General features: G+C 43.4%; 1 protein-coding gene across 1 annotated transcript in view; it reads right to left on the bottom strand.

Annotated features, from left to right (window-relative positions):
• SLC26A8 (solute carrier family 26 member 8) overlaps positions 1–14,120 on the bottom strand; it is a 78,848-nt gene that overhangs the window by 33,724 nt on the left and 31,004 nt on the right. The window contains exons 6-8 of the mRNA XM_066252916.1: positions 8,612–8,776; positions 7,790–7,939; positions 2,919–3,001 (exon numbers count right to left, since the gene is read on the bottom strand). Coding sequence (XP_066109013.1) covers positions 2,919–3,001; positions 7,790–7,939; positions 8,612–8,776 — 398 coding nt within the window. The remainder of the gene's footprint in view (positions 1–2,918; positions 3,002–7,789; positions 7,940–8,611; positions 8,777–14,120) is intronic.

Below are 14,120 nucleotides of genomic sequence, written 5' to 3' on the forward strand. Positions count from 1 at the left end.
AGCCTCCGCCTCAGGTGCTAAAAATAGCTCAGTTGCGAACATGGCCCAATATGGGCAGAGCATCAGTCCCAGACGGGGGTTGCTGGATGGATCCTGGTAAGGGTGTACACGAGAGTCTGTCTCTCTATCTTCCCTCCTCTCACTTGGAAAAGAAGGGGGGGAAAAAACAGTAAAAAAAAGACATAAACCAGTAACAGTTGTTTTATCATTATCAAGTTTTATGTACTGTTCATCTTTTTCAAGATTTCTTTGGCTATATAGGATCTTTTGAGATTTCATACAGATTTTAGAGTTGTCTGTTCTATTTCTGTGAAATAGGACATTGGAATTTGGATAGGAATTGCACTGACTGTGTAGCTTGTTTTGGATACATGGAGGTTTTAACAATACTAATTTTCCCAATCCATGAGCATGGGATATCCTTTTATTTATTTGTGTCTTCTCCAGTTTCTTTTCATCCATGTCTTATAGTTGTCAGTGTACAGGTCTTTCACCTCTTTCGTTAAATTAACTCTTAGGGGCCCTGGCTGGTTGGCTCAGTGGTAGAGCGTCGGCCTGGCATGCGGAAGTCCCGGGTTTGATTCCCGGCCAGGGCACACAGGAGAGGCGCCAATCTGCTTCTCCACCCCTCCCCCTCTCCTTCCTCTCTGTCTCTCTCTTCCCCTCCCGCAGCCGAGGCTCCATTGGAGCAAAAGATGGCCCAGGCACTGGGGATGGCTCCATGGCCTCTGCCCCAGGCGCTAGAGTGGCTCTGGTCGCAACAGAGTGATGCCCCGGATGAGCAGAGCATCGCCCCCTGGTGGGCGTGCCGGGTGGATTCTGGTCGGGCGCATGCGGGAGTCTGTCTGACTGCCTCCCCATTTCCAGCTTCAGAAAAATACAAAAAAAAAAAATTACTCTTAGGTATTTTATTCTTTTTTGATGCAATTGTAAATGGAATTGTTTTCTTAATTTCTTTTTCTGAGAGTTGGTTACCAATTGTCTACTTTTGTGATGTCAGCAGATGATACGGTAATATCCCTGAGTAGTGATAGTCTAATTCTATAATTCCTTCTCCCTTTCTTGGATATAATTCTTTTATAAAGTGAAACGTCTTATCAGCTATTCATACATCCCCAAAGAGCAGTTCTTACAGGGAAGGCATGAGAAATACTTGATTTGTTCCCCTTATTTAACAATTTCCAAAACAACAGGTTGGTTCCACAGCATGTTCCAAGGGTAAAAAAAATAAGTTTGATCTTAAGCATATTTTATGTATTTGGCCAGGAAGAGCCTCAGAACAATATGTAGAGGCAATACAATTCCTATCAAAATCCCAATGACCACTTTTGCAGAAATGGAAGAGCTGATTCTAAAATTCATATGGAATTGCAAAACCAAAACCAAAAACAAACAAAAAAACCTCTGAATGCCCCAAAACAACCTTGAAAATGAAGAGTACAGTTGGGCGGCTCAAACTTGTCCATTTCCAACCTTGCTTCAAGGGGTAGACATAGAAATCAAGGGAATAGAATGAAGAGTTCAAGAGTAAACCCTGCAGATTATGTATATATTATAGACTTGTACAATGGGAACCTATATAATTTCATTAACCAATGTCACCCCAATAAATTCAATTAAAAAATTTTAAAAACCCAAAAAATAAAAATAAACCCAAACGTTTTTGGTCAATTGATTCTCAGCGAGCATGCCAAGATCATTCGGTTGGAAAAGAGGTCTCTTCCCCAAAGGAGCTGGGACAGCTGACTATGCAAATGTAAAAGAACAAAGTTAGGCTCCTATCTTACCACACAGGGGTGGGGTGGACGCAAGTAGGCTTACAGCTGTGAGTACCTGAAACAGAGTTTATTCTTGTGTAATTATTTCTTAATTACTGCCACTAACCAGCTACGTGGATAAGTGACTTAAACTTGGTATGCCTTAGTTTAAATCTATCTCATATTAGTGGGAGGAGCAAAGGAAATTAATTATATAAAGTATCGATCCCATCATTTATGTTACTTTTTTCTGAGGGCAGAGATCAAACCTTGTTTACAGTCACATTCCCTGGTGGTCTCCTTACTTTTTTTTTTTTTTTTTTTGCTTTTCCAATTGAACAGAATTTCAAATGAATGGAGCCATCATCAGATTTCAATGAGAACTGGCAGGACATGAGCTTAATTCAATCTGGTTGTGTCAAAATAGCCTGCTTCTTTATCCTGGGGGAGGGGGGCGGTGCTAGGCAGAATCTCTGCAGTCTTCCCTATTGAACAGTGTGAGGAAAGGAACAATGTTCTTCAAAAGCCTGCCTATGAGTCAAAACACGGCAGTATATTGCCTTTCTTAGCTAAAGGGATTCATTTGATCAAGGTGAAAGAAATGATCGTTTCCTAACAGAAGAGTGAGGCCCCCTAGTTACTGGCAGGAATTATAAGGTAAATTAATTGTGAGCCCATAAGAATTCTATATGCCAGGCTGTTTGAGGATAGCATTCTATTCAGAGTAATACTGTAATATTGCTCAGGGATACTGATTTGGTCCAAGTGGCTAAAGCCAGAAGGAACGATCATCGCATGAACACTGAGCCCCAGGAGAGAGGCGAAGAACACAAAAGGCACCCTCTCGTCCCACCCTTGAGTGTTAATCAGATGGGTATGGAGGTTGCATTATGTATTAGGGGAAAAATGGATGAGTCTCTGTGGTATTTCTTGCATCCAACAATTCACCTGGACGAGGCTGACCAGAGAAGAGACCAGGGATTGCCCTAGGCCTGCTCCTTTCATGGCCCTCTGTATTCTAAGATGAATGTAAACTCAGTGACCCGAATGTGGCTACGGCCCAAGACCAGTAGTGGAGACGATCGATCCGGCCTGTGTGGCCGTAGGCTGAGAGAAGGCAACAGAACGGGAAAAGTAGTCTTGAAAAGTGAAGTCACCAACCTGTAAGGAATCATATCAATGATCGCCTGGCTGGTTTCTGTGGCCATGCTTATCTTGTTTGCAAATACACTGAAGCCAAGAATCTGTAGGGGTTTAGAAAAAAAAAAAAGGCACACCATCATCTAAATATTATTTTCTGTATTGCTCCCAGGAGTGGAGGTGCCCTCAGCCTCTGGCAGGACAGGGAATGGAACATGTGTCCTCCCTCCCCACCTCTCAGCTCCCGAAATGGCGTTCAGCACCGTAGCCAGAATAAAAAGCGGCCTCCGGCCTTCGACACATAACAGGGACAAGTCGGTGCCCTGGACTTCACTTTCCTCACAACTTGAAACTTCTAGAGCAAATACGAACATGTCTCCAGGTAACAGCTGTATCCAAGGCCTCGGTTTTAAAGGTTTTTAGATCTAGGTCCATTGTGCCAGTGTAAATAAGTCTTCGGGAGATTGTTGAGGTCTATTGAGAATCATTATTGCTGACTCACCCTAATAATATGGAACAGCACTTGATAACACAAAAAAAGGCCTTCAGCAGAGCAATTACTTGTCTTTTTTTCCTCTCCATTCATTGATTTCTAAAATAGTAAGTCTCCCTCCCTTCCATTTCAGCAACGAGGAAAATAGATAACCTAGCTGCTATTATACTTGTGAAAACTTCACACCAGAGCTAATTAAACCAGAGACAACAAGCACTCAATGCCTAGGTTTTAAAATAGTAATTTTAGAGTTGCTTTACCCCATTCTCCCAACTAACACAGACATCTTTCCCCAGCATCAACTCTCCGAGCCCAGCTGGACACTGAGCGGGGTAGCAGCCGGCCTGCCCGGGACGCTGTAACCAGGTGAGGACCCGGAGGAAGCCTACAGATCAGCATGGAGGTGGCCAAAGCGGGTCACAGCTAGAGTCAGAGAAGACAAGTTTTTGTGTTTATATAATTAAGGGACAAGAAGGGTGGCAAGTGGCCAAGTATAAAGATAATTCTTTCCAGTATGTAGATAATACTTGCTCATAAAGGAAAAGAAAGAACATATGAAAAATTAAAAAGCAGAAATAAATCACCCAAAGGCAACTACTATCAACAATTTTTTTTTGGATGTTTGCTGTACAGCTTAACTACAGACAGAGAAATAAATTATGAACATATGGCATGTATCTTTTTTTTTATAGCTATGGGATCCTTGAATTATTTATCAGAATATGCTACCTGGGTCCCAGAGGCAGCCTTGAAATCTTTCTCCTATTTGAGACTCCCACCTTCAGGATGGCCCAGACTGGTGGGTATGTGAAGGTCCCTGCAGCGCATCGAACCAGTAGCTGCTGCTTCTTTTTTAAAAGATTCTATTTATTGATTTTACAGAGAGAGGAGAAAGAGAGAAGGGGGAGGAATGAGAAGTATCAACTCATGGCTGCTTTACTTTAGTGGTTCATTGATTGCTTGTCGTATGTACCTTGAACTGATGACCTCAGCGTTCCAGGTCCATGCTTTATCCACTGTGTCACCACAGGGCAGGCCCCAAACTACGTCTCTAATCCCTGTTATGTGGCAGAAAGTGTTCCCAATCCCTTGACATGTGTATAAGTAGTATATTGCAGGCTTCCATAACCTTTGAGTATAAATTAAGTCACACAAAAAAAGTTTAATACCTAAATTGCAATCATTCTAAGTCTTCTTGGATAGCGGGGCCTCAGCTTCCTCCCTGGCCTCACTTCATGGTGCATCCTAATTATTTACCGAATTCTCCAAAGGATTGTCTCAACGGTGGCACACAAACCCACCTGTCAGCCACGGTAAACGGCAGCATCCTCCGGGCACGCACTTCCCTCCGCTCCTAACAACCCTAACAGCTAATATCCGCTGCCCGCGAGGTTGTTTGAAGGAATAGGACTACAATCCCTGTTGCTAGTGTCTCTTGAGAGAGGGTTGATTTCTGATGACATGGATGGGTTTCGAGGGCATTACGGTAAGTGAAATATGCCATATGGAGAAAAACAAATACTGTATGGCGTCACTTACGTGTGGAACCTAAAAACAAAAGCAGTCACACTCGTGGAAACAGAGTAGAAAAGTGGTCGCCAGGGGCCATGCGGTGCGGGAAATAGGAAAAGGTTGATAAAGGGGTACAAACTTTCAGCCATAGAATGAAGAACGTCTGAGGAACGAAATATATAATGTGGTGACTGTTGTTGATAATTCTGGGTTGTATAATTGAAATTTGATAAGCAAATAAAGCTTAAAATGTTCGCACCCCCCACCCCTGAGAAAAGAGATGTGTGAGGTGATTGATGGGTGTGTTAATGAACATACACATACATATATATGTCAAGTCACCATGATGCACACTTTAAATGTCTTACAATTGTCTATGTATGTCACTTATATCTTGATAAAGCTGAAGGGGGGGGAGGAGAGAGAGAGAGAACTGATGTCTGTGTCACAGATGCCATCTGCTGGTGACTGGCTCCTCAGTTTCCTAAGGAGCCAGAACGGGGCTGGGTTCCGTGGCAAGAACTTGCCCTGACTCCACCCCCCAATGTCACACGTTTCCTGGCACAGGTCTGCAAATGCTGCCTCCTGGCCGCCAGGGCACCATGGCACCATGGCACCATGGCTTGTGTACAGTGGTTTGAAGAGTCTTTTGTAAAAGCAGCCTCTCAGCTTCTGTCCTGTATCAGTTAATAGCTTCTCAGCTACTCCAAGGAAGAAAGAATCAGGCACCTCTATAAGAGGTTGTCAACAGCAATGGGACAGAGTTGGGTATCAATTTCCCAAGCAGTTCCCACGCTGTTTCAATCACGAACTGTATCGACCTGGGTTAGTTAGGATAGGATAGATAATGCCGCAGCCACATACAACCCATGAGGTCCTAACGCATGACAGTTATTTTTTAACCGCCCAGACTCTGTTATGGGTCAGTGACCCTTCAGGGTGGTTTCTTAGCAAAAGGTGTCTTGTGGGTCCAAGCTAATTCTGACTGCGAGCTCTGTCATCTCCACATACAGCCCCTGCGATGGCCACAGCAGGGGGAGAAAGTATATGAGGATTCACACTCTGTCTCCTGTGCTTTGGCTCCAAAGTCACATGGTCTTGCCTAACTACAGGGGTGGCTGGGAGACAGGGGAGTACATAGACATTTGGTCAACTTTAACTGTCTCTGCAACACAACACTTATTTTTCTTTGATTTTTTTTTAATTCAGTGAGAAGAGGGGAGGCAGAGATAGACTCCCACATGCACCCAGACTGGGATCTACCTGGCAAGCCCACTAGGTGGTGAGGCTCTGCCAATCTGAGGTGTTGCTCAATTGCTCAGCAACCTAGCTCTTCTTAGTGCCTGAGGCAGAAGCCATGGAGCCATCCTCAGTGTGCGGGGCTAGCTCACTCAGATTGAGCTATGGCTGCAGGAGTTGAAGAGAGTGACAAGTGAGGGGGGAAGAGTGGAGAAGCAGAGAGGTGCTTCTCCTGTGTGCCCTGACCAGGAATTGAACCCAGGACATCCACACACTGGGCCAACACTCTACCACTGAGCCGACTGGCTAGGGCCAACAGAACACTTTTTAAGGGGAAAAATAATTCTCAAAGACACCCAAAGATGCAGCAACCCTAATCTGAAAAATACTGACTGAAAGAAACCTGAGCTTTATTTATGAAAATGTCTTTATCATGATAAAGTTTTCATTGTTAACGGCAAAAGATCAATTCTATCAGTAGATTTTAAAAAAGGAAACAAGGAGTGTTATTGTGAGACAGTAGGGAGCCACAGCCCTCCACTTGCTAGTGACAGGGATCAGGTAATGTGTTTCACGTCTGGCCTCCCTCAGTTTTGTTACTGTAGCACAGTGAGAACAGAAGGAGGCTGTACCACAGTATGATTGCAACTATACTAAAATAGAAACAATATTTCTACGTAGAAGAAGATGGAAACACCCATCACTGAGCACAGTCCTGTCATATACATGTTCGGAAGATTGTAGTTGACTGAAAGTATTGTTGTTGACTTTGAGTGGAGCAGCTATAGGAATTCCTTCTTCTTTTTTTCCTTATTTATGTTTTGCAAAATTGTTATGATGAGCCTGTATTACTTCTATAAGGGGGGATTTTATTTTTTATTGAATTTATTGGGATGACATTGGTTAATGAAATAATAGGTTTTAGGGGTGAACTTCTATAGGACATTATCTGTACTTTATTTTTTAAATAGTATGAAAAAGAGGCAATAGATGAAAGTCCTTTGAAGATACGTTTTACAAATACAAGGTAGCATTTAAAACGAAATGTATTTAGCTTTGTCATAATTCAACATGTTTTTTTTTAATCATTAATTTTACAGTTTTTCCCTTCCTTGGTTTCTTCTTATTTAATTTTTTAAAAATAGGTATTTTAGGCCCTGGTCAGTTGGCTCAGTGGTAGAGTGTCAGCCTGGAATGTGGATGTCCTGGGTTCAATTCCTGGTCAGGGCACACTGGAGAAGCAGATGGTTGCTTCTCCACCCCTCTCCCTCCTCCTCCCCCTTCTCTCTCTCTCTCTCTCTCTCTCTTTCTCTCTCTTTCTTCCTGTCCTGTAGCCATGGCTCGATTGGTTCCAGCTCATCAGCCCCAGGACCCCAGAGGCTCCATGGAGCCTCTGCCTCAGGTGATAAAAATAGCTAGGTTGCGAGCATGGACCTGGATGGGCAGAGCATCGGCCCCAGATGGGGTTGCATGGTGGATCCCAGTTGGGGTGCATGTGGGAGTCTGTCTCTCTATCTCCTCTCCTCTCACTTGGAAAAGAAGAAAAAATAATAAATAAATAAATAAATAAATAAATAAAGAAAGAAAGAAAGAAAGATAAGTATTTCAAATAATCTGAATCATGAATTTGAGACATCAAAACACCTACCAGAAAAGCTTCCATGGGAAACTCAATGGGGTACTGATTGAAGGCCATCCTGATACATTTGTTGATTCTCAGAGCGACAATGGCAGTTAGAAACAGTAGGATACTGGTGGAATTAGCTTTTGGGAGAGACATACAGTAGTTAACTATGTTCTGAAAGAAAACAAAATTACAGAGGCTTAGAAAGGAACATATAATTGCCTAAATCTAGAAAATGACACCCTTTCTAGATCAGTTCAAAAAGAAGTCCCTAGGCAGTGTGTGGCTGGGGACAAGAGCCTTGACCAACTGGGTAGATAAGTATCTTTTATTATGTTGAAAAAGTGATATGAAAAGACAGCAATGTCCAATGAGGAAAGGACACACTTGATATATTTCCGTGTGACACCGAGGACCCCGGAGCTCTGTTTGTTAGCCTGGTCTTGATTCATTTCCCTGGACCACGTATGTACTGTGAACGCCTGTGCCGTTCCCTTGCATTCAGGGGTTGCTTTGCCATTGATATTCTTTAGATGTCTTTAGGATAGGTGTCTGTTATGAGGCACGCAATGGGAAGAACTGTGATAGCTGTCGTATCTTAAAGATCAAAATTTTAATGTAAATCATGTGAGTTTAAAACGCTGGGAAACATGGTTAGTGCCACTGGGAAGTGGCCCAACTGGTATCTGCAGTGGATCAAGACGGTGGATCTAGGAGAGAGACTATGATTTCCAGGACCCTCTGGACCCAGCCGCCCATGCGGGAGTGTCTCCACTTGGGTCCAATTCTTTTAGGGGAGCAAGGGGAGGGACATCTGTGATTTGGGTGAGGGTAGAAATTACTCACATAGAAGAAGGAGAGAGGACCAGCGTGGAAACTTATCATAAATCCGAAGATACAAGTCAGCTGGGACAATATAATGTGTAGCGCTGTGGCAGTCAGGTAAGCATTGATAGCCGCCTCCGGAAGGTAAGTGCTTACGAAGCCAAAACCTAACAAGCCCATTGATAGCTGCAGGGGGTTCCGATGGAAAAAAAGAAAAACAGAGGCAGAATGTGATCAAACCAGAAACCGCACCAGGTAAGTTCTCTGGGGGGGGGGGGGGGGTGCGGGTGTTCCAACAAAAAAGTTAGTTGAGGCCCCTTTGATAACTTCTGTTTCTCCTTCCCCAATCGATTGAAATCAATGAGATACAGTAGGTCCTTGGTGTTCGTTTGGAAGCCGCCTACAGGCTCCAGGCCACACTTCTTTCTTCCCAAGTACTTAAGCTTAATTTCTTGCTTAATCTACTAACTTGTTGATTTAAGGTTAACAGGAACAGAGTGAACAGAACAAGCCTTTGCCTTTTTAAATCTCACCCTCTCATTAGGGGTGCTGAGAACTCTCTCCAGGAGATGTTAACATTCCCCTGAGGAAAGCAGCTTTCCACAAGAGAAAAGACGGTTGAAAAAAACCCGAGCTCCAGCTCAAACCTGGCCTTTGACTCTTTATCAAGAACGATTAAACCAAATTTATGTCTTCAGCATTACATACATCCTATATAGGTATAAAATATAGTATTTTGCATGCAGATATGCATATATAGTATATACTTTTAAAATGTTCTGTAATATAGACAAAATAAATTATATGTATTTCTAAAAATACCAAGGATCTAAAGAATAGACATCAAACTATTAATAGAAGTTAACTTTGGGGGATGGGATTAAAAGTCGGTGGCAATACTTTATAATTTATACAGTGTACTTTATTCCTTGAGATTTTTTTTTTTGCAATCTACATATTCATTTTTTCTAATAAGAAACCATTGGAAAGTGATGGATAAAGAGTGGGCTTCAATCCCCTTAAGAGGGGAGGTGAAGAAAGCTGGCACAGCCCAATGAAGACGTGGGGGAAAGAAAAACAGAAGTCAGGATGCCTTCTACTGTCACCACCTCATCCTGCACTGGACTAGAAGCTCTCAGAAGACAGACTTGGAAGAATAAATCTTTCAGCGCTCAAAGCTTTTCGTTTTAGCCCTGGCCGGTTAGGTAAGTCACTTAGAGTGTCATCCCACAACGACCAGGTTGTGGGTTCGATCCCTGGTCAGGGCACATACGGGGAGCAACCAGTGGATGCACAACTAAAGTGGAACAAGTGAGTGCCTCTTTCTTTCTTTCTTCTTTCTTTCTTTCTTTCTTTCTTTCTTTCTTTCTTTCTTTCTTTCTTTCTTTCTTTCTTTCTTTCTTCCTTCCTTCCTTCCTTCCTTCCTTCCTTCCTTTCCCTTCCTTCCTTCCTTCCTTCCTTCCTTCCTTCCTTCCTTCCTTCCTTCCTTCCTTCCTTCCTTCCTTCTTTCTTTCTTTCTTTCTCTTTCCCTCTCTCTCCCTCCTTTCCTCCAACTATCTCTCTAAAATAAATTTGTTAGTTTTTTGTTTCTAAGCTTCCCGTCCTTCAGCTGGGTGCTGTCCTCCCCTTAATTTCCTGTCGTTGAAATGCTCGCTTCTGCTCCAGTCAAGCCAGTCCTCTGTCTGTCTTTTGTGTGATTGGCCGATTTCTACTTCTTTGCTTATGCACTAACCCCTCTGTTTTTGCAGTCTCTGCACATCCACGTCCATCACCTCCTTCAAGAGCTTAATAAAACTTCCCTTCTTTAGGAGGTGTGATGAAAAGAGCAAGATTCCTGGGGATGGAGAACTCTTCCGTCCTGGCTCTGCCACCCATCGGCTGTGTGAGTTTGGACAAGTTAACTAAACTCCTTGAGCCTCAGTTTCCTAATGTATAAATTGAGACTAATAGTCAACAACAGGGTGTTTTGTATAGATTACGAGATACAACACCTGTCCAACTATTACGTGGTATCAGAATCTGTGTTAACATAGTTTTCTAGGGAGCCATTTTCAGTCTGACAGAGTTGTCCTGTGACATGAAACCTATCTGCTATTCTTTTCTTTTTCTTTAAGAGAGAAGTGGGGAGGCAGAGAAACAGATTCCTGCATGCTCCTCAACCGGGATTCACCCGGCAAGCCCCCTACTGGGTGATGCTCTGCCCATCTGGAGCCGTTGCTCCACTGCTCGGCAACTGAGCTATTTTAGCACCTGAGGTGAGGCCAGGGAGCCATCCTCAGAGCTCAGAGCCAACTTGCTGCAATTGAGCCATGGCTGCAGGAGGGCAAGAGAGAGATAGAGAGAGAGAAGGCAGAGGGGGAGGGGTAGAGAAGCAGATGGTCGCTTCTCTTATGTGCCCTGGCTGGGAATCAAACCCAGGATGTCCATACACCTTGCCGACGCTCTACCACTGAGCCAACTGGGCACAGTCTATCTGCTATTGTTATAGAAAGCAAGTGCTAAATGTTCAATCAATGAAAGAAAGGCACAATAAATGGTTGTTTCCTTCCCAGACAACTCTATCTCAACTAAAGATTATTCCTTTATTCTACATTCTTTTGACACTAATTTATTAATATTAGTTTGCACTTTTAAGATTATCTAGAGCAGTGGTCCCCAACCTTTTTTGGGCCACAGACAGGTATAATGTCAGAAAATATTTTCACGGACCGGCCTTTAGGGTGGGACGGATAAATGTATCACGTGACTGAGACAAACGTCAAGAGTGAGTCTTAGACGGATGTAACAGAAGGAATCTGGTAATTTTAAAAAAATAAAACATTGTTCAGACTTAAATATAAATAAAACGGAAATAATGTAAGTTATTTATTCTTTCTCTGCGGACCGGTACCAAATGGCCCACGGACCAGTACTGGTCCACAGCCTGGGGGTTGGGGACCACTGATCTAGAGCACAGATTCTGGAGGTAGATCATCCTGAGCCTGAATCCCAGTTTGGGATCTTATTAGCTATGAGACCTTGGGCAATTCACTTAACCTCATTATACCTTTGTTCCCTTAAAATCAGGACCATAAGCCCTGGCCGGTTGGCTCAGTGGGAGAGCGTCAGCTTGGCATGCAGGGGTCCCGGGTTCGATTCCTGGCCAGGGCACACAGGAGAAGCGCCCATCTGCTTCTCCACCCCTCCCCCCTTCTCTCTTCCCCTCCTGCAGCCGAGGCTCCATTGGAGCAAAGTTGGCCCAGGCGCTGAGGATGGCTCCATGGCCTCTGCCTCAGATGCTAGAATGACCCTGGTTGCAACAGAGCAACGCCCTAGATGGGCAGAGCATCACCCCTTGGTGAGCATGCCAGGTGGATCCCGGTCAGGTGCATGTGGGAGTCTGTCTGACTGCCTCCCCATTTCCAACTTCAGAAAAATTACAAAAAAAAAAAAAAAATCAGGACCACAGTAATATCCACCCTCAAAAAGGAGATATTGTGAGGATCAAAAGAGATGTTATATATAAAGTGCTTTGAACAGCGACTAGCACATAGAAACGCATTAGATATTATCTTCTAGTTCAGAGTTCTTTAAATTTATACTTTTTATTTTCAATAATTGTAGATTGATAAACAGTTGTCAGAAAAATAACAGCCCTGGCCGGTTGGCTCAGCGGTAAAGCGTCGGCCTGGCGTGCAGGGGACCCAGGTTCGATTCCCGGCCAGGGCACATAGGAGAGGCGTCCATTTGCTTCTCCACCCCGACCCCCTCCTTCCTCTCTGTCTCTCTCTTCCCCTCCTGCAGCCAAAGCTCCATTGGAGCAAAGATGGCCCGGATGCTGGGGATGGCTCCTTGGCCTCTGCCCCAGGCACTAGAGTGGCTCTGGTTGTGGCAGAGCGATGCCCCGGAGGGGCAGAGCATCGCCCCCTGGTGGGCAGAGTGTCGCCCCTGGTGGATCCCGGTCGGGCGCATGCGGGAGTCTGTCTGACTGTCTCTCCCTGTTTCCAGCTTCAGAAAAATACAAAAAAAAAAAATAATAATAATAAAATAACAGAGAGATCTAGTGTACTCTTTCTCTGGTTTTTACCAATAGTAACGTCTTGAAAAACTATAGTACAATACCACAATTAAGACAGTGATGTCGCCTGACCAGGTGGTGGCGCAGTGGATGGAACGTCAGACTGGGATGCGGAGGACCCAGGTTCCAGACCCCGAGGTCGCCAGCCTGAGTGCGGGCTCATCTGGTTTGAACAAAGCTCACTAGCTTGGACCCAAGGCCACTAGCTCAAGCAAGGGGTTACTCGGTCTGCTGAAGGCCCGCGGTCAAGGCACATATGAGAAAGCAATCAATGAACAACTAAGGTGTTGCAACAAAAAACTAATGATTGATGCTTCTCATCTCTCTCCGTTCCTGTCTTGTCTGTCCCTATCTATCCCTCTCTCTGACTCACTCTCTCTGTCTCTGTAAAAAATAAAAAAAAAAAAAATATATATATATTATATATATGGACACTGATGTCAAAACAGTCAAGATACAAAATAATTCCATCACCACAAGAATCCCTCTTGTCCTTTTAAAGCCAGCCCCCTCTTGCCTCTTACCTCCCACCCCTACTCCCTTCATCCTATTATCTCTACTTTCATCTTTAACCCCTGGCCACAATCTGTTCTCCATTTCTATAATTTTGTCACTTCAGGAATTTTACATAGGAATCACAAATATGTAAACTTTCCTTTTCCAATTTAATTTATTTTTGTTCTTCATGATTTCCTTCTTTCTGCTTATCTTGGATCTGATTTGCTCTTGTTTTCCTAGATTCTTGAGGCAGGAGCTTAGACTATTAATTTGAGATCCTCTCTCTCTTCTATTGTATGCATTTTGGTGCTAAAAATTTCCCTCTTGACACTGCTTTGGCTGTGTCCTGCAAATTTTGGTATGTTTTCTTTTCATTACCCTGATGTATCTTTAAAAAAATTTTCCCTTGAGGCTTCCTCTTTGACCTATGGAATTATTTAGAAGTGTATTGTTTAGTATTCACATATTTGGAGCTTTTCCTGTTGACTTTCTATTATTGAGTTCTAGTTTGATTCCACTGTGGTCAGAGGACACTCTGATATAGATTTTTTTCACTTTCCATCACCTTATATTTGTCCCTCTTTACACCCATCTCCCCACCCTTCCCCTCCCCCCTCCCCCACACCTCCTTGCCCCTGGTAACCACCTCACTTTTGTCTATGTCCATGAGTCTTAGTTTTATATCCCAATTATGTGTGAAATCATACAGTTCTTAGCTTTTTCTGATTTACTTATTTCACTCAGTAGAATGTTCTCATTGTCCATCCATGTTGTCATAAATGTCACTATGTCATCATTTCTTATGGCTGAGTAATATTCCATTGTATATACATACCCCATCTTCTTTATCCAATCCTCTGTTGAGGGTCCCTTTAATACACTGATATGAATTCATTTAAATTTATTCAGGTTAGTTTTACGGCTCAGGATGTGGTTCATCGTGGTATATGTTTGTGAGTCATTGGAAAAGAATGT

Source organism: Saccopteryx bilineata, chromosome 1, assembly GCF_036850765.1.
Source record: "Saccopteryx bilineata isolate mSacBil1 chromosome 1, mSacBil1_pri_phased_curated, whole genome shotgun sequence".
NCBI lineage: Eukaryota > Metazoa > Chordata > Mammalia > Chiroptera > Emballonuridae > Saccopteryx > Saccopteryx bilineata.